This window comes from Chiloscyllium punctatum, chromosome 26 (genome assembly GCF_047496795.1).
Source record: "Chiloscyllium punctatum isolate Juve2018m chromosome 26, sChiPun1.3, whole genome shotgun sequence".
Taxonomy (NCBI): Eukaryota; Metazoa; Chordata; class Chondrichthyes; order Orectolobiformes; family Hemiscylliidae; genus Chiloscyllium; species Chiloscyllium punctatum.
The window spans coordinates 63,001,694-63,015,980 of NC_092764.1; the positions used below are offsets into that span (position 1 = coordinate 63,001,694).

Below are 14,287 nucleotides of genomic sequence, written 5' to 3' on the forward strand. Positions count from 1 at the left end.
CTGGGGCGTACAAAGTTAAAAATCACATAACACCAGGTTATAGTCCAATAGGTTTAATTGGAAGCACACTAGCTTTCAGAGAACTGCTCCTTCATCACAATCACCTGATGAAGGAGCGACTCTCCGAAAGCTGGTGTGCTCCCAATTAAACCTGTTGGACTATAACCTGGTGTTGTCTGATTTTTAACTTTATAATTATTTCAAATTTGCTGAGGTGCTTCTCTATTTATTAAAAGTAATTTTCTATCGAAAAAATGATTTCCAAGAAGAATTGACATAATTTATGAAATCATTAACAAGCTTGTTTCACGTTTGTTGGAGAAATTATATTTTGACGTTTTAATCATTGGAAGACATATCCTATTGGAGTTGAGTGTGAGACTTGCTGGATGTTGAGACACTGAAATAATCTGAATACCTGATGGATCAAACAAATGTCCAAGTTGTGACTGATTATTGCAGGCTGGTGAGAATTTGCTCGGACAGAGTCCACATACTATTGTGTTTAATGCTTTACTTGCCAATAATAAAACAAAATGAAATAGCTGTTCTCACATTGTTATATCTGATTATTTAAAAATACTCTCAAAAGCGATGATGACCAAACTGGTGCCAAACCAGCAAAAGGATACACTAATTAGGAGGAGGTGGCCATTTGGCCCATTGACCCCACTCCATCATTGAATACAATCCTGGGGCTGACCTGATTGTGGCCTTGACTCCACTTTCCGACCTGGAGCCTTCGACAGAGACTTCTTTGGTCTAAAAGCAATCCCACCCAACCTTCAATATATTCAATGACCCGGCCTCCACCACGATCCAGGCAGATAAATTCCAAAGTTTAAGGATTCTCCAAAAGGGAAAATTCTTCTTCATCTCCACATGAAATGGGAGGCCCCTTTTATTAGTGATCCCCCTCGCTGTGGATTACCCTACAAGGGAAAACAATCCTCTCAGTCCCCCTCAGAACCTTATCAGTTTCAATAAGATCCCCCTCATTCCTCCAAATTCCAATGAGCACATGCCCCCAACCTGTTCAAAGTTTCCTCATAATAAAATCCTTTCATCCCAGGGATCAGCTTGGTGAACATTCTTCAAATTGTTTCCAATGCTATTCTCTCCCTCCTGAAGGAAGGAGACCAAAACTCTACACAGTTCTCATGGTGTTGTCTCATCAATCCCCATCAATAATCTAGCAGGTCAAAGGTTTCCCACTAACAAAACCAAGCTTGGACTCTGCCTGATTGTATTGTAATCTTCTAAATGCCTTGTGACCACCTTCTTTCCCATCCCTCATTCTCAAGCTTCACCCTGGAATGCTCACTGTCACTACTCTTACTATTTGTTGAAGTTTTTATTATGTTTTACTATTTCTTGCTAGTTCCCCTGCAATGCCCCAATTTCTTCCTCAAAATGTTTCATCATCCTTTCCTGATCTCCAATCTGCTTTGCTTTTCAAATTAAACATACGACAGTATTCACTTCATCTTGGTGTGACCTCAGCAATGGCAAAAACGCCGGGACAAAGTGGAGAGGCATCAGAATCTCAACACTGATTGTAATTTTTCACTTCAACCTTAAATCCTTCAGCATCTCGCTATTGAGAGGTAACTATCTCATTTTGATGCATTTGCATCTTATTAATAGTCCAATTCACCTCATTTATATGACGCTGACAATTCTCCTCCCGTTCTCTGAGAAACGAGACAGCACAAATTTCCACTGTGTAACCCTGAAGACTGCACCTCACTGATTACTTGTCCCAGCCATCAGCCATCTCTGCCTTCAGCATAGTATCCCTGCATACTCCATGGCCATCACCCTCCTTGACCCTTCATCCATAAGCAGTCAAGGGACCGGTCTGATTCCAATCCAGGATGTGGAACATGGTCAGTCCGGAGATCCATTACCTTACAGTCCATGGACTGGATCACGATCAATCCCAAAGGCCTAGGGCAGCCAGTCCCCAGGTTACAGGGAGACCAGTCAGGGTGTAGTGGAGACATCAGTCGGGGCTGCGCTAGGTTCAGTCACGGCTGTCCCTCCAAGTCAGACCTAAGGTGTGGCCCACTGTCAGTCCTCAGCTCAGTCCTTGTTGGAGTTCAGACAAATGAGGGAGGATCTCATAGAGACTTAGAGACTTCCACAGGACTGGACAGGGTAGATGCAGGGAGAATGTACCCAATGGTGGGTGTGTCCAGAACCAGGGGTCACAGTCTGAGGATTCAGGGTAGGCCATTGAGGACGGAGATGAGGAGCCATTTCATCACCCAAAGAGGGGTGAGCCTTGGAACTCATTACCACAGGAAGGAGCTGGTGACAAACCATTGAATGTATTCAGGAAGCAGCTCGAGATAGCACTTGGGGCGAATGGGATCAAAGGTTATGGGGCGAAAGCAGGATTAGGCTATTGAGTTGGATGGTCAGCCATGATCATGATGAATGGTCAAGCAGGCTTGAAGGGCCGAATGGCCTCCTCCTGCTCCTATCTTCTGTGTTTCTGTATTTTGCTCAGTATCATTCAGGGGCATATGGGTGAAGGATCAAGGTAACCTGGGGAAAGTGAGCTACTCATGCCTAGGGGTAGATTTCATTGCATCGAGTCACTAGGGGGATATGAATCGACAGGGGGACGTTCTAGAGAAGAAAGATGAAATCAGAGGGGGACTGGCTCTCCCAGGTAACGATCATGCAAAGCCATCAAGGACATTGGAATTTATAAATTCATTGCCCATCGGACTAAAGTGAGCACATTAATTGTAACATGAAGGTGCTCTAAGAATCAGGGGGACACTGTAAGGTCATAGGGAACACAGGGTCAGCAACATAAAAGGGAACATGAAGGATGGAGGGAAAATATTCTCACACAGAAATAGCCTGCAAGTCTCTCACAAGAACATGAAATTGGAACTTTATCACAAAAGCTCAAATATCAATTACACAACAGCAGCAAAACTGGCTGAGACCAGATGAAAAGTGGGTGGAGCAGATATTCCTCTTCTGGGGTGGGTGGAGTGGTTAAGAATCAATTAGCCCTGGTGTTAATGTGAGGGAAGCACAGCCCAATGAAGCTGGGTCAGTGTGTGTGACATACAGGCTTCCCTCTTCCCACATGAGCCACCAGGTTCTTCTCCAGCTAATTCCAGAATGTTTTCCCTGCAGGGAGTGAGGAGCTGAAATCCACCAGATTATGGAAAGATGTCGAGGCAATAAGGTAGTGGCGATGGGAGATTTTAATTTTCCCAACATTGACTGGGATACACTTAGTGTCAGAGGCCTGGATGGGATAGAATTTGTAAGAAGTGTCCAGGAGAGTTTTCTAGAGCAAAATATCAATAGTCCGACGAGGGAAGGGGTCATATTGTACCTGATATTGGGGAATGAGCCAGGCCAGGTGGTAGAAGTTGCGGTGGGGGATTTCTTTGGGAACAGTGACTGTAATTCTCCAAGTTTTAGAATACTCGGAGACAAGGATGAGAGTGGTCCTAAGGGAAGAGTATTAAACTGGGCCAAGGCCAATTATATCAAAATTAGGCAGGAGTTGGGAAATGTGGATTGGACACAATTTTTTGAAGGGATGTCCACATTTGAGATGTGGGAGGCTTTAAAAGATAGGTTAAAGATAGTGCAGGATAGGCCTGTCCCATTGAAGGTAAAGGATAGGGAAGGCAAGATTCGGGAATCGTGGATGACAGGAGAAATCGTACGATTAGCCAAGAGGAAAAGGGAAGCATTTATAAGGTCCAGGCAGCTAAGAACAGAGTGGGCCCTGGAGGAATATCGGAAGAGTAGGACCAGTCTTAAACGAGAAATCAAGTGGGCTAAAAGGGGTCATGAAATAGCTTGAGTGAGCAGAATTAAGGAGAATCCCAAAGCATTTTATTCTTATATAAGAAGCAAGCAGGTAACTAGAGAAAGGATTGGTCCACTAAAGGATAATGAAGGAAGGCTGTGTGTCGAACCTGAGAAAATGGGTGAGATTGTGAATGATTACTTTGCATCAGTGTCCACGGAGGAGAGGAACATGATGAACGTTGAGATTAGAGATTAGTCTGGATCATGTGAACATAAGTAGGGAAGATCTGTTAAGTATGCTAGAGATTATTAAGGTGGACAAATCCCCAGGACAGGATGGGATCTATCCCAGGTTGGTGAGGAAGATGAGAGAGGAAATAGGTGTGGCCCTGACAGATATCTTTGTGGCATCCTTAAACACAGGTGAGGTGCCAGAGGACTGGAAGGTTGTTCATGTTGTACCCCTGTACAAGAAGGTTAGTAGGGATATTCCAGGTAACTATAGACCAGTGAGCCTGATGTCAGTGGTGGGAAAGTTGCTGGAGAGGGCACTGAGGGATAGGATCTACTTATATTTAGAAAGGAATGGGCTCATCAGTGATGGTTTTGTGCGGGGGAAATCATGCCTTCCCAACTTAATAGAGTTCTTTGAGGAGGTGACCAAATTGATTGATGAAGGAAGGGCTTTTGATGTCGTACAGATGGACTTTAGTAAGGCTTTTGATAAGGTTCCCCATGGTAAACTAATGGAGAAAGTGAAGTCACGTGGTGTGCAGGGTGTTCTAGCTTGGTGGATAAGGAACTGGTTGAGCAACAGGACACAGAGAGTAGTAGTTGAAGGGAGTTTCTCAAAATGGAGAAAAGGTGACCAGTGGTGTCACACAGGGGTCAGTGCTGGGGCCACTGTTGTTTGTGGTATACATAAATGATCTGGAAGAGGGCACTGTTGGTATGATCAGCAAGTTTACAGATGACGCAAAGATTGGTGGAGTAGCAGAAAGCATAAGGGACTGTCAGAGAATACAGGAGGTTATAGATAGACTGGAGAGTTGGGTGGAGAAGTGGCAGATGGAGTTCAATCCAGACAACTGTGAGGTGATGCACTTCAGCAAGTCTAATTCTAGAGTGAATTATACAGTGAACGGAAGAGTCTTGGGAAAAGTTGATGAGCAGAGAGATCTGGGAGTGCAGGTCCATTGTACCCTGAAGGGGGGTAGCTGCACAGGTGGATAGAGTGGTCAAGAAGGCATATGTTGTGCTTGCCTTCATTGGGCGGGGTATTGAGTATAAGAGCTGGCAATTCATGTTAAAATTGTACAAGACATTGGTTCAGCTGCATTTCGAATACAGTGTACAGTTCTGTTCGCCACATTACCAAAAGGATGTGGAAGCTTTGGAGAGGGTTCAGAGAAGGTTTACGAGGATGTTGCCTGGTATGGAAGGTGCTCGCTATGAAGAGAGGTTGAGTAGGTTCGGTTTGTTTTCATTAGAAAAAAGGAGATTGAGGGGGAACCTGATTGAGGTTTTCAAAATAATGAAGGGTATCGACAGGGTGGATAGCGATAAGCGTTTTCCCAGGGTGAAGGATCCAATAACGAGAAGTCACGCTTTCAAGGTGAGAGGTGAAAAGTTAAAGGGGGTTACACGCGGCAAGTACTTTACGCAGAGGGTGGTGGGTGCCTGGAATGCATTGCCAGCAGGGGTGGTAGAGGCAGGCACGGGAGATTCATTGAAGATGCGTCTGGACAGATGCATGAGGAGGTGGGGAGCAGAGGGATACAGACGCTTAGGAATTGGGCGACAGGTTTAGACAGTAGATTTGGATCGGTTCAGGCTTGGGGGGCTGAAGGGCCTGTTCCTGGGCTGTAAACTTTCTTCGTTCTTTGTTCTTTGTTCACTCCTCTCCACCTTGGGCCTTTCAATCAGGTTATTGGCCAATTTGTCCTGCAATGAGAGAAAAGGAGGAACTGAGCATGTGCAGGGGAATGAAGTGCCAATAGCAGTGATGCAGGGTCACCAGTGAGTAGTAACTACATAATCACTGAAAAGGACAGCGATAGAACAGGAGTTAGAAGAATTCGCAATTGGAGATGGAAGGTCAGCTGTGCAATGACTTTGCGAAAGTGTGGTGGAAACAGGTTCTTGAAGGTAAATCAGTGTCAGTGTGCTGCAAGATATTCAAGTGGGAGATTCGAGGGTTTTAGAGTAAATATGTTCCCACAAAGAAAAAAGGGGGCAATGACCAAATCTCAAGACCCACTCTCCCCAAGATATCAAGGAGCTTATGGGGATAACATAAGGCAGAAAGGAAAGTTTCTATCCAATACCGAGGGGTGTTGTGGGAGAGCAGCAGTGCCCCTTCCTCAGGGCCAGAATGATCTGGGTACAAGTCCCACCTGCCCCAAAGGTGTGTCACATCACATCTAACCAGTGTCTGACTGAAGTAAATAATTCTGTCTGATGCTGAGAACTCACCCTGTAGAAAATTAAGAGGGGTAGGAGAGTGAAAAGAGAAATCAAAAAGGATATTAGGAAAGCAAACTGAAGTGTGTTCCAGATGGCCTCCTTCTTTAGAGACCACAATTTCCCTTCCCACGTGGTTGAAGATGCCCTCCAAAGCTTCTCATTCACATCCCACACCTCTGCCCTCAAACCTCACCCCTCCAACCGTAACAAGGACAGAACACCCCTGGTGCTCACCTTCCACCCTACCAACCTTCGCATCAACCACATCATCCGCCGACATTTCCACCATCTCCAAACGGACCCCAGCACCAGGGATATATTTCCCTCTCCACCCCTGTCCACCTTCCACAAAGACCGTTCCCTCCGTGAATACCTGGTCAGGTCTACGCCCCCCAACAACCCAACCTCCCGTCCTGGCACCTTCCCCTGCCACTGTAGGAATTGCAAAACCTGCGCCCACACCTCCTCCCTCACCTCCATCCAAGGCCCCAAAGGAGCCTTCCACATCCATCAAAGTTTTACCTGCGTATCCACCAAAATCAGTTATTGCATTTGTTGCTCCCGATGCTGTCTGATCTACATTGGGGAGACTGGACACCTCCTAGCAGAGCGCTTTAGGGAACATCTCTGGGACATCCACACCAATCAACCACACCGCACTGTGGCCCAACATTTCAACTCCCCTTCCCGCTCTGCCGAGGACATGGAGGTCCTGGGCATCCTCCACCGCCACTCCCTCACCATCTGACGCCTGGAAGAAGAATGCCTCATCTTCCATCTTGGAACACTTCAACCCCAGGGCATCAATGTGGATTTCACCAGTTTCCTCATTTCCCCTTCCCCCACCTCACCCCAGCTCCAACTTTCCAGCTTAGTACCGCCCTCATGACTTGTCCTACCTGCCAATCTTCCTTCCCACCGATCCACACCACCCTCCTCTCTGACATATCACCTTCATCCCCACCCCCATTCACCCATTGTACACTTTGCTACCTTCCCCCACCCTCCTCCCTGACCTATCACTTCCATCCCCACCCCCATACACCTATTGTACTTTATGCTACTTTCTCCCCAGCCCCATCCCCCTCTCATTTATCTCTCCACTCTGCAGGCACCCTGCTTCTATTCCTGATGAAGGGCTTTTGCCCGAAACGTTGATTTTCCTGCTCCTCGGATGCCGCCTGACCTGCTGTGCTTTTCCAGCACCACTCTTATCTAGCCTCAATTTTTATATCCATCCCGTATTGCTGTACCCACCAGACTTGCACTTTGCACTAACAGGAACATACTGTCTCTGAACATCCATTATCTCATTTTCGAAGGCCTCCCCATCTCTAACCATCACCTCCCCATCTCAACCCTGTGAATTGCCTCACCCAATCAACTTTTGAAAGTTCCTACCTAATATCATCAATGTCCTTTTCTAAACTATGTTAAAACAAATGAAATTATGATCCAATAAGAAAACCAAAAGAAATCCTGATGCTGTAAACCAGAAACAAAAACAGAAATTGCTAGAAAACGTCAACAGGTCTGGGAGCATCTTTGGAGAGAAATCAGAATTGACATTTTGGGTTCAGTGACCGTTTCTCAGAACTGATGGTAGCTGGGAGAAAGTTGGCTTTTATACAGAAGGTGGGTTTGGGGAGGGGTTGAGGGGTAAGCGACAGGTGGAGATAGAGCCCAAAGTGAGAGATGGACAGTCAAACAGACAAAGGAGTAGATAATGGTCAGCTTAGGAAACCCAACCCCAAACCAACCCCCACACACTAGGTCTTGTTATCACATGGTCTGCTATTACACACAGCCCATTGTAAGACACTAATTGTCCCCAGTGTCAGTGATTCATTCTCCGAGACTGACCGTCTGGATTTGAATTGGGTGCATTGTCAAATCTTAGTCCTTGCAGAATCCCTTGCTCAGCAAAAGGAACTCGAGCTGCTGAGATACTTGTTGTGGTTCTCAAGCTGTTGACTTTCTGAATATAAAAGGGACCTTTCAGGAGCCTGTGCCTGTGAGACTCCTCTCTGGATATGGGAATAAATCAGCTCCCACAGTTTCTCATGGTCTCGGTGGTATTTCAACAGCTACCATCTGCTCAATTTGCTGTATATTTCTGTGTTTCTCATCTAAACAGCTCCTTATAGAGTGACAGATGGTTTCTGTTGTAGTAAGACAGGCTTATCCGACTTGAGATTCAATAAGAGTGTACCAGAAGGATCTAACATTTATCCGGAAGCCAGATTTCCAGCAGGTATTCCCTGGACTGGGGAATCACTCTCTGGTCCCGAGGACAGCGGGGAAGAGAAATGGGGAAAGGACACATCTGAGACTTTCCACTGAACACCGAACCTGAACCTGTGCTCTTCAAACTTCCCAGAAACATCCTTGAACTTTGACAGTGGAGCTCAGTGGGCTGGAGAGGTGGTTTCCAGTGCAGGGTGTTGCCAACAGTGTGGGTTCAATTCCTGCATGAATTGAGGTTCCCATAAAGGGCTCTTCTTCTCAACCTCTCCCTTCCCCTGTGCAGGGTGACCCTCAGGTTAAACCAGGACCAGTTGATTCTCTCTCTGCAATGGACCACTCAGCCTGTGGTGACATTACCTTGAACTCATTAAATATTCACATCCTCTCCCAAATCTTTGCTGAATTTGACACAGTCGAGTCTGAGTCCCAGTCAAGGAAGGAGCAGCTGAGTCATTTTCCAATGCCCACCTCACAGTCCTTAATCTTCTCGTGGATGGAAGAGTCAGACTTTGTGTTTATGATGGAGGTGGAGGATGGACACAGGTATCTTACCCCATCCAATGTAAGTAATGGATGTTGGTCATTATTATATTTCCCTCGATCCTTGGCTTCTTCCTTTCTCACCTTCAGGATTATTTCCAGTCCATCCCTGACCCTGCTCAGTGAATTGGAGTGACTTTACACAGCTGTATTTCCTCATCTGTGTCCTCTTCTCCCCAACAATCGATTTCTCCACTCACTCCAAATTACTGCCTTCCCTCCTCCCTCAAAGTATCCTGTGATACACTTTGGGATGTTTCATTAATAAAGGTGCTATATAAATACATGTTGTTGTTGTAGTGTTGCCAGCTCCCCATGCTGTTGCCCATGCACTGTCCCAGGTTGTACATTCTCTTGTTGCTGTTTCTGTTGTCAGCAGCAGCAAAGCATCCGATCTCTGCCTTGGACAGTACGCAATATGGAGCAAACAGATGGAAAAAAACTTGTCTCATTGATTGTAGCTCAGGGGGACCACTCTCTCAGTCAGAGTCACACTTTGTGCCCTGGGAATTAAAGATAATCAGAGGGCTGTTTGTTGAAATATCCTTTTCATGAAGATTTATATCCACATTGTATTTGGATAAACTGCTCATTATTTCTGTGTCCGATGCTTTCCTCCCCCACACAGGACATTCACTGACTGGAATCCCCTCTGAGACTGCCCCAACATTGAAGCTTGGCCCAAGTGTAACTGACTGCATGAGTTCCCTCAGTGATCGATAACATCAGAAGATGGTGCTGCCTGTGACATATTCGGATTCACCTCTTACTTGCCTCAACAGTCCCTTTTTTTTTGAACCATCAATGGATACCATTTCCTGCAGGCCTGTGTCCAGCTCAATGTTAGGGGTGGCACGGTGGCTCAGTGGTTAGCACTGTTCCCTCATACCACCAGGGACCCAGGTTTGATTCCAGCCTCAGGTGCCTGTCGGTGTGGTATTTGCCCATTCTCCCTGTACCTGTGTGGGTTTCCTCATACAATCCAAAGGAGTTCAGGTTGGGTGAGTGGGCCATGCTAAATTCCCCATAGTCTTCAGGGATGTGTTAGTTTGGGGTAAATGTAGGGGAATGGATTCGAGTGGGATACTCTTTGGAGGCCAGTGTGGACCTGTTGGGCTGAAGGGCCTGTTTCCACACAGAAGGGATTCTATGAATATATTTCCAAGTTTATGAGACTGGTGCACACAGAGCTCAGCTCCGATTGTTCCAGGAAATCAATAAAGCTGGTTATCAATGCAAAAGTACCTGCTCAGGCAAATTTCTAGCACATATAGAATTCCTACATTGTGTGTCAGTTTCTCAATGTCCAGGACCCGCAGGCCACAGGGAAGGAGCTGGTATTACTTTATTTATGCTTTTAATCGGAATATTTTTACTATTTAAGTCCAGGTTGACAAAGTCGAATGTGAAATGTAAACCTACTTGTTTTAGTATATTTTCATTAATCGAGTCTTCCTGAATGAAACTGACCAACACTACATGTTGTGTGAGGAATGCTCAGGGCAATTGTGTATTTTTCTGTTTTTTGCAAATTTCGGAACATAAATGTATTGATACAATTGAGGTTTTATAATGGAAGGAGGAGAACATTCTGTGTGAAGTATTTTGTGACCCTCTGTCTGTTCACTGTTTCATGGAGAGTGAACAAACTGTTCCTGAATTTCTTGGTCTGTTATTGTCCCTCACGGTTCCTTCCAACACTGACCCTGCCAGGGTTAGTGGGACCTACAGGAAGGTATCACATTGGTGAGGGTGGGATTGGTGCACAACTTTGGGTGTAACTCTGGAACCTGCCGTCCCTGTGTTTTCAGAAGCTCCTACACTGCCCTGTGTAAGATTTGGAATGAGGACTGTATGAACACAGTAATACTCCTTCTACTCTCTGTGGATGTCAATATGACTCACTCACACAGTCATCCAGTCTGTACAAAGGCTGGGTCTTGGTTCAAGATCAGGATGACTTTCTGAAGAACAGAAATTCCTATCCCCTGTCCATCATAAGTTCTGAGTCACTGTGTGAACGTTCCAAGACAGTGAGAAAGCAGTATCATTGGAATTAGAATTGCAGGGTCACAGTTTTGTTTAGTGGACAGCTGACTAGATTGATATTTGTGTCTCACAATGATGAGGGTCCTGAGTACACCCCAATGTGAGTGATTTCAGGCAGAGGGCAGTGGATGCTTCTTCCACAGATCTAGAGGCTGTGGTGTGAACATGAAGTGAATGCAGTCTAATTGTCCGTGTTGCTGAGGTCTCACATGGATTCACCATTACAGTTTGACCTCTCCATTGAATACTATGTTGTCAGAGGGATCTATCTGACCCACTGCCCAAATTCAGACAAACATCATTCAGGCCATTTTTCTCTTGACCATGCAGTGCTGCTCATGGAGCTGCTGGTTTTACACACTGTACTTTAACCCCAGTATCCCCAAGAAGATATTGGTGGCAGGAGAACATGTCAGTAATTCTGGTGTCATCTGTGAGGTGGTCAGTGCAATTTTAACATTGAATGTGTGTGTAAAGCCCACCCTCCATATTGGACAATTAGCTCCTGCCTTGCAGCGGCTGTAGATTTTGTTTTCATTTTGCTGTTTATGCAGATTATTCCTGATGTTTATCCTTTGTTGAATCAACAAGTTATTTCCATGACCTACTTAGCCTATTTGATGTGTATTTTAATTGAGGTGTGGGAGAGACAGGGGCTGTAGAATTCCACTCCAGCCGATTCCTGTCTGGACAGATGTGTGGACATGTTATGGGTGAGCTTGAAATATACAGCAGATTCTGATGTGAAAACAGCCTCTTTGGCTGATTTGGTGCATATCCTGCCAACGTGGAGACCATGGGTCCAGTCAATGTCCTCTCCTAATCACTCCGAGCTGGTGGACAATGAGCCAACACCCAACAAGGTCATTTAAACAGACAGCCATCCAATGGCCACTCAGCACTCAGGTACTTTGAGTTTTGTTGTTGCAAAGTTTGTGGATGCCCTGTAGTAACCTTTAAACGTGAAGGTCTAGCTGAACGATGGGTGATCCAAACACTTTACTGGCCCCCTGTTGATTGTGCAGTCTGATTTAGTGCTGGGCTGCACACTGACATTATTGAAGTGAGGAGACAGTGTGTAGTTTGCATGCTGCCTGTCTCAATGAGAATAAATGTGGACTTATCGTAAATTGTAATTCCTGTTTTCTAAAATGGAAGTTTCCTCACTGGAAGTTTTCATCCACAGTCAGTTATTTAGTTAAAGCCGTATTCTGTGTTCAACCTGACAGATTCGTACCTGAGGGACATTAACAATATCTCCCTGGAAAGACCATTTCCCATTGAGCAGTTTGGGTTTCTCTCGCCTTTCCATGTTTGAAACAGGGATCAATCTTCATATTATTAATAAAGTCCTTTTGAATATTGTTTAATGAATGAATGCATATGTTTTTGGTGACAAGATGCGAACTCAAAAATCCAAGAAAGATGAGACCAGTGTATTATAAAACCCTCACTTTAAACTTTTAAACAGTTATATTCTTATGTCTGACCATTCTGTGCTGTATTGAGTAGTTATTTTCATATTGTTCAGACCATTGAAATTGCTTTGTTCAGTATCATTCTGAAACCCCTTACTAAATGCTCTGTCCCTGTTCAGTTCTTCCACTACACACCTTTTTATCTATTGTTCATTCCTTTACAGAATGCTTGTGATGTTGACAGCATTGACATTAGTGGCATTAACAGTAACTGGTGTCACAATGAGGAAGCTGGTCTTGCTGGGTTAAACTTTCACCAATATACCATCCCCACTCCTTAACTAAAAACCCTCAGCATTAACCCCAACTCCCAAACCCCAGCCCAAAACCCAATTTACATCAGTCACCCTGATTTCCAACTTGAACACCTAATCTGAACTAATAACCTCTGACCCTATCCCCAATTTATCATTTGACCCACTTCAAATCTTCCCCCAGACCTATAAACCATACGTTGCCAGTAGCAGGTCTATCGGTTATGGTCTGAATAATCATGTGTGTTTTCAATTGATTATTCATCTTATTTGGAGGAGAGAGTGAGGACTGCAGATGCTGGAGATCAGAGCTGAAAATGTGTTGCTGGAAAAGCACAGCAGGTCAGGCAGCATCCAAGGAGCAGGAGAATCGACGGTTCGGGCATGAGCCCTTCTTCAGGAAAGACTCCTGCTGTGCTTTTCCAGCAACACATTTTCAGCGCTATTCATCCATTTGCCCAGTAATTGTGGCTGGTCAGATTCCTGCCTTAAATATTCTGTAGTGGTGTAATTTGATTCACTCTTTTTCATAATGTATGGTCCTGAATGATTAAAAACATGAGGAGAATGAAGACTGGGATCTCTGGTCTCCTCAGACCATGAACTAACAAGGACAGATGAGCTGCCCTCAGCCTCTATCAGTCCCTGTTTCACTTGGTCACTCACAGCTGAGTCCCAGCAGCCTGACAATTCCAGCTAAGGTTTTCACTCCAACAAAATCTCAATAATTTCCCCCAAAATTCACCGATCACTGTGATTTCAAATGGGAGCTACATCCTGTCAATTGGTGTCACTGGGCGTTGGTACAATGACAGGTCATCATTTAACTCCATGTAATTTTGTATGTTTTGGATGTAACCACCATTTGTGTGACCCTCACCCTGTGCTCTCATATTCCCAATGTTGATTTTCCAGAGGAGGAACCCAGTGGAAGATGCCTCTCAAAACCAGCTCCTTTCACAGACTGATCAACTCTCAACGCCTTCTGTTCTGTTTCTTCAGCTTCCACATTGGGAAAGGTAATTCATTTCTCAGGACTTGCTTTATTTCACTTCTTTTAAATTCCCCAGTTTATTTTCAATGCTGTATGAGGCTGGTGATCCAATGGGATGGATTATGTATCTCAGTGTGAACATTGGTCCCAGTCTTAATGTGATTCCTGTACATTTCCCATCATTGACTGATGAAAAGAGAGACAGAAAATTAACACGATACAAACAGAGTTCGTCGAAGGTAAAGTAACAAATTAAGACAATTGTAGAGATAAAGTTATCACACAAGTGCTGCTGACAGACATAGAATAGTCCAGCACAGTACAGGCCATTCGGCCCTCAATGTTGTGCCAGTCTTTTATCCTCCTCTAAGATCAGACTCACTGATTCACCCTTCCTTGTACGATCTTCCATGTGCCTATCCAAGATTCACTTAAATGTCCCTAATGTATCTGACTCTACTACC

General features: G+C 44.9%; 1 protein-coding gene across 1 annotated transcript in view; it reads left to right on the plus strand.

The window, feature by feature from the left end:
• Positions 1 to 2,616: 2,616 nt before the first annotated feature.
• LOC140496214 (uncharacterized) overlaps positions 2,617 to 14,287 on the plus strand; it is a 104,828-nt gene continuing 93,157 nt past the window's right edge. The window contains exon 1 of the mRNA XM_072595713.1: positions 2,617 to 2,680. Within this exon, the coding sequence (XP_072451814.1) occupies positions 2,617 to 2,680 (64 nt within the window). The remainder of the gene's footprint in view (positions 2,681 to 14,287) is intronic.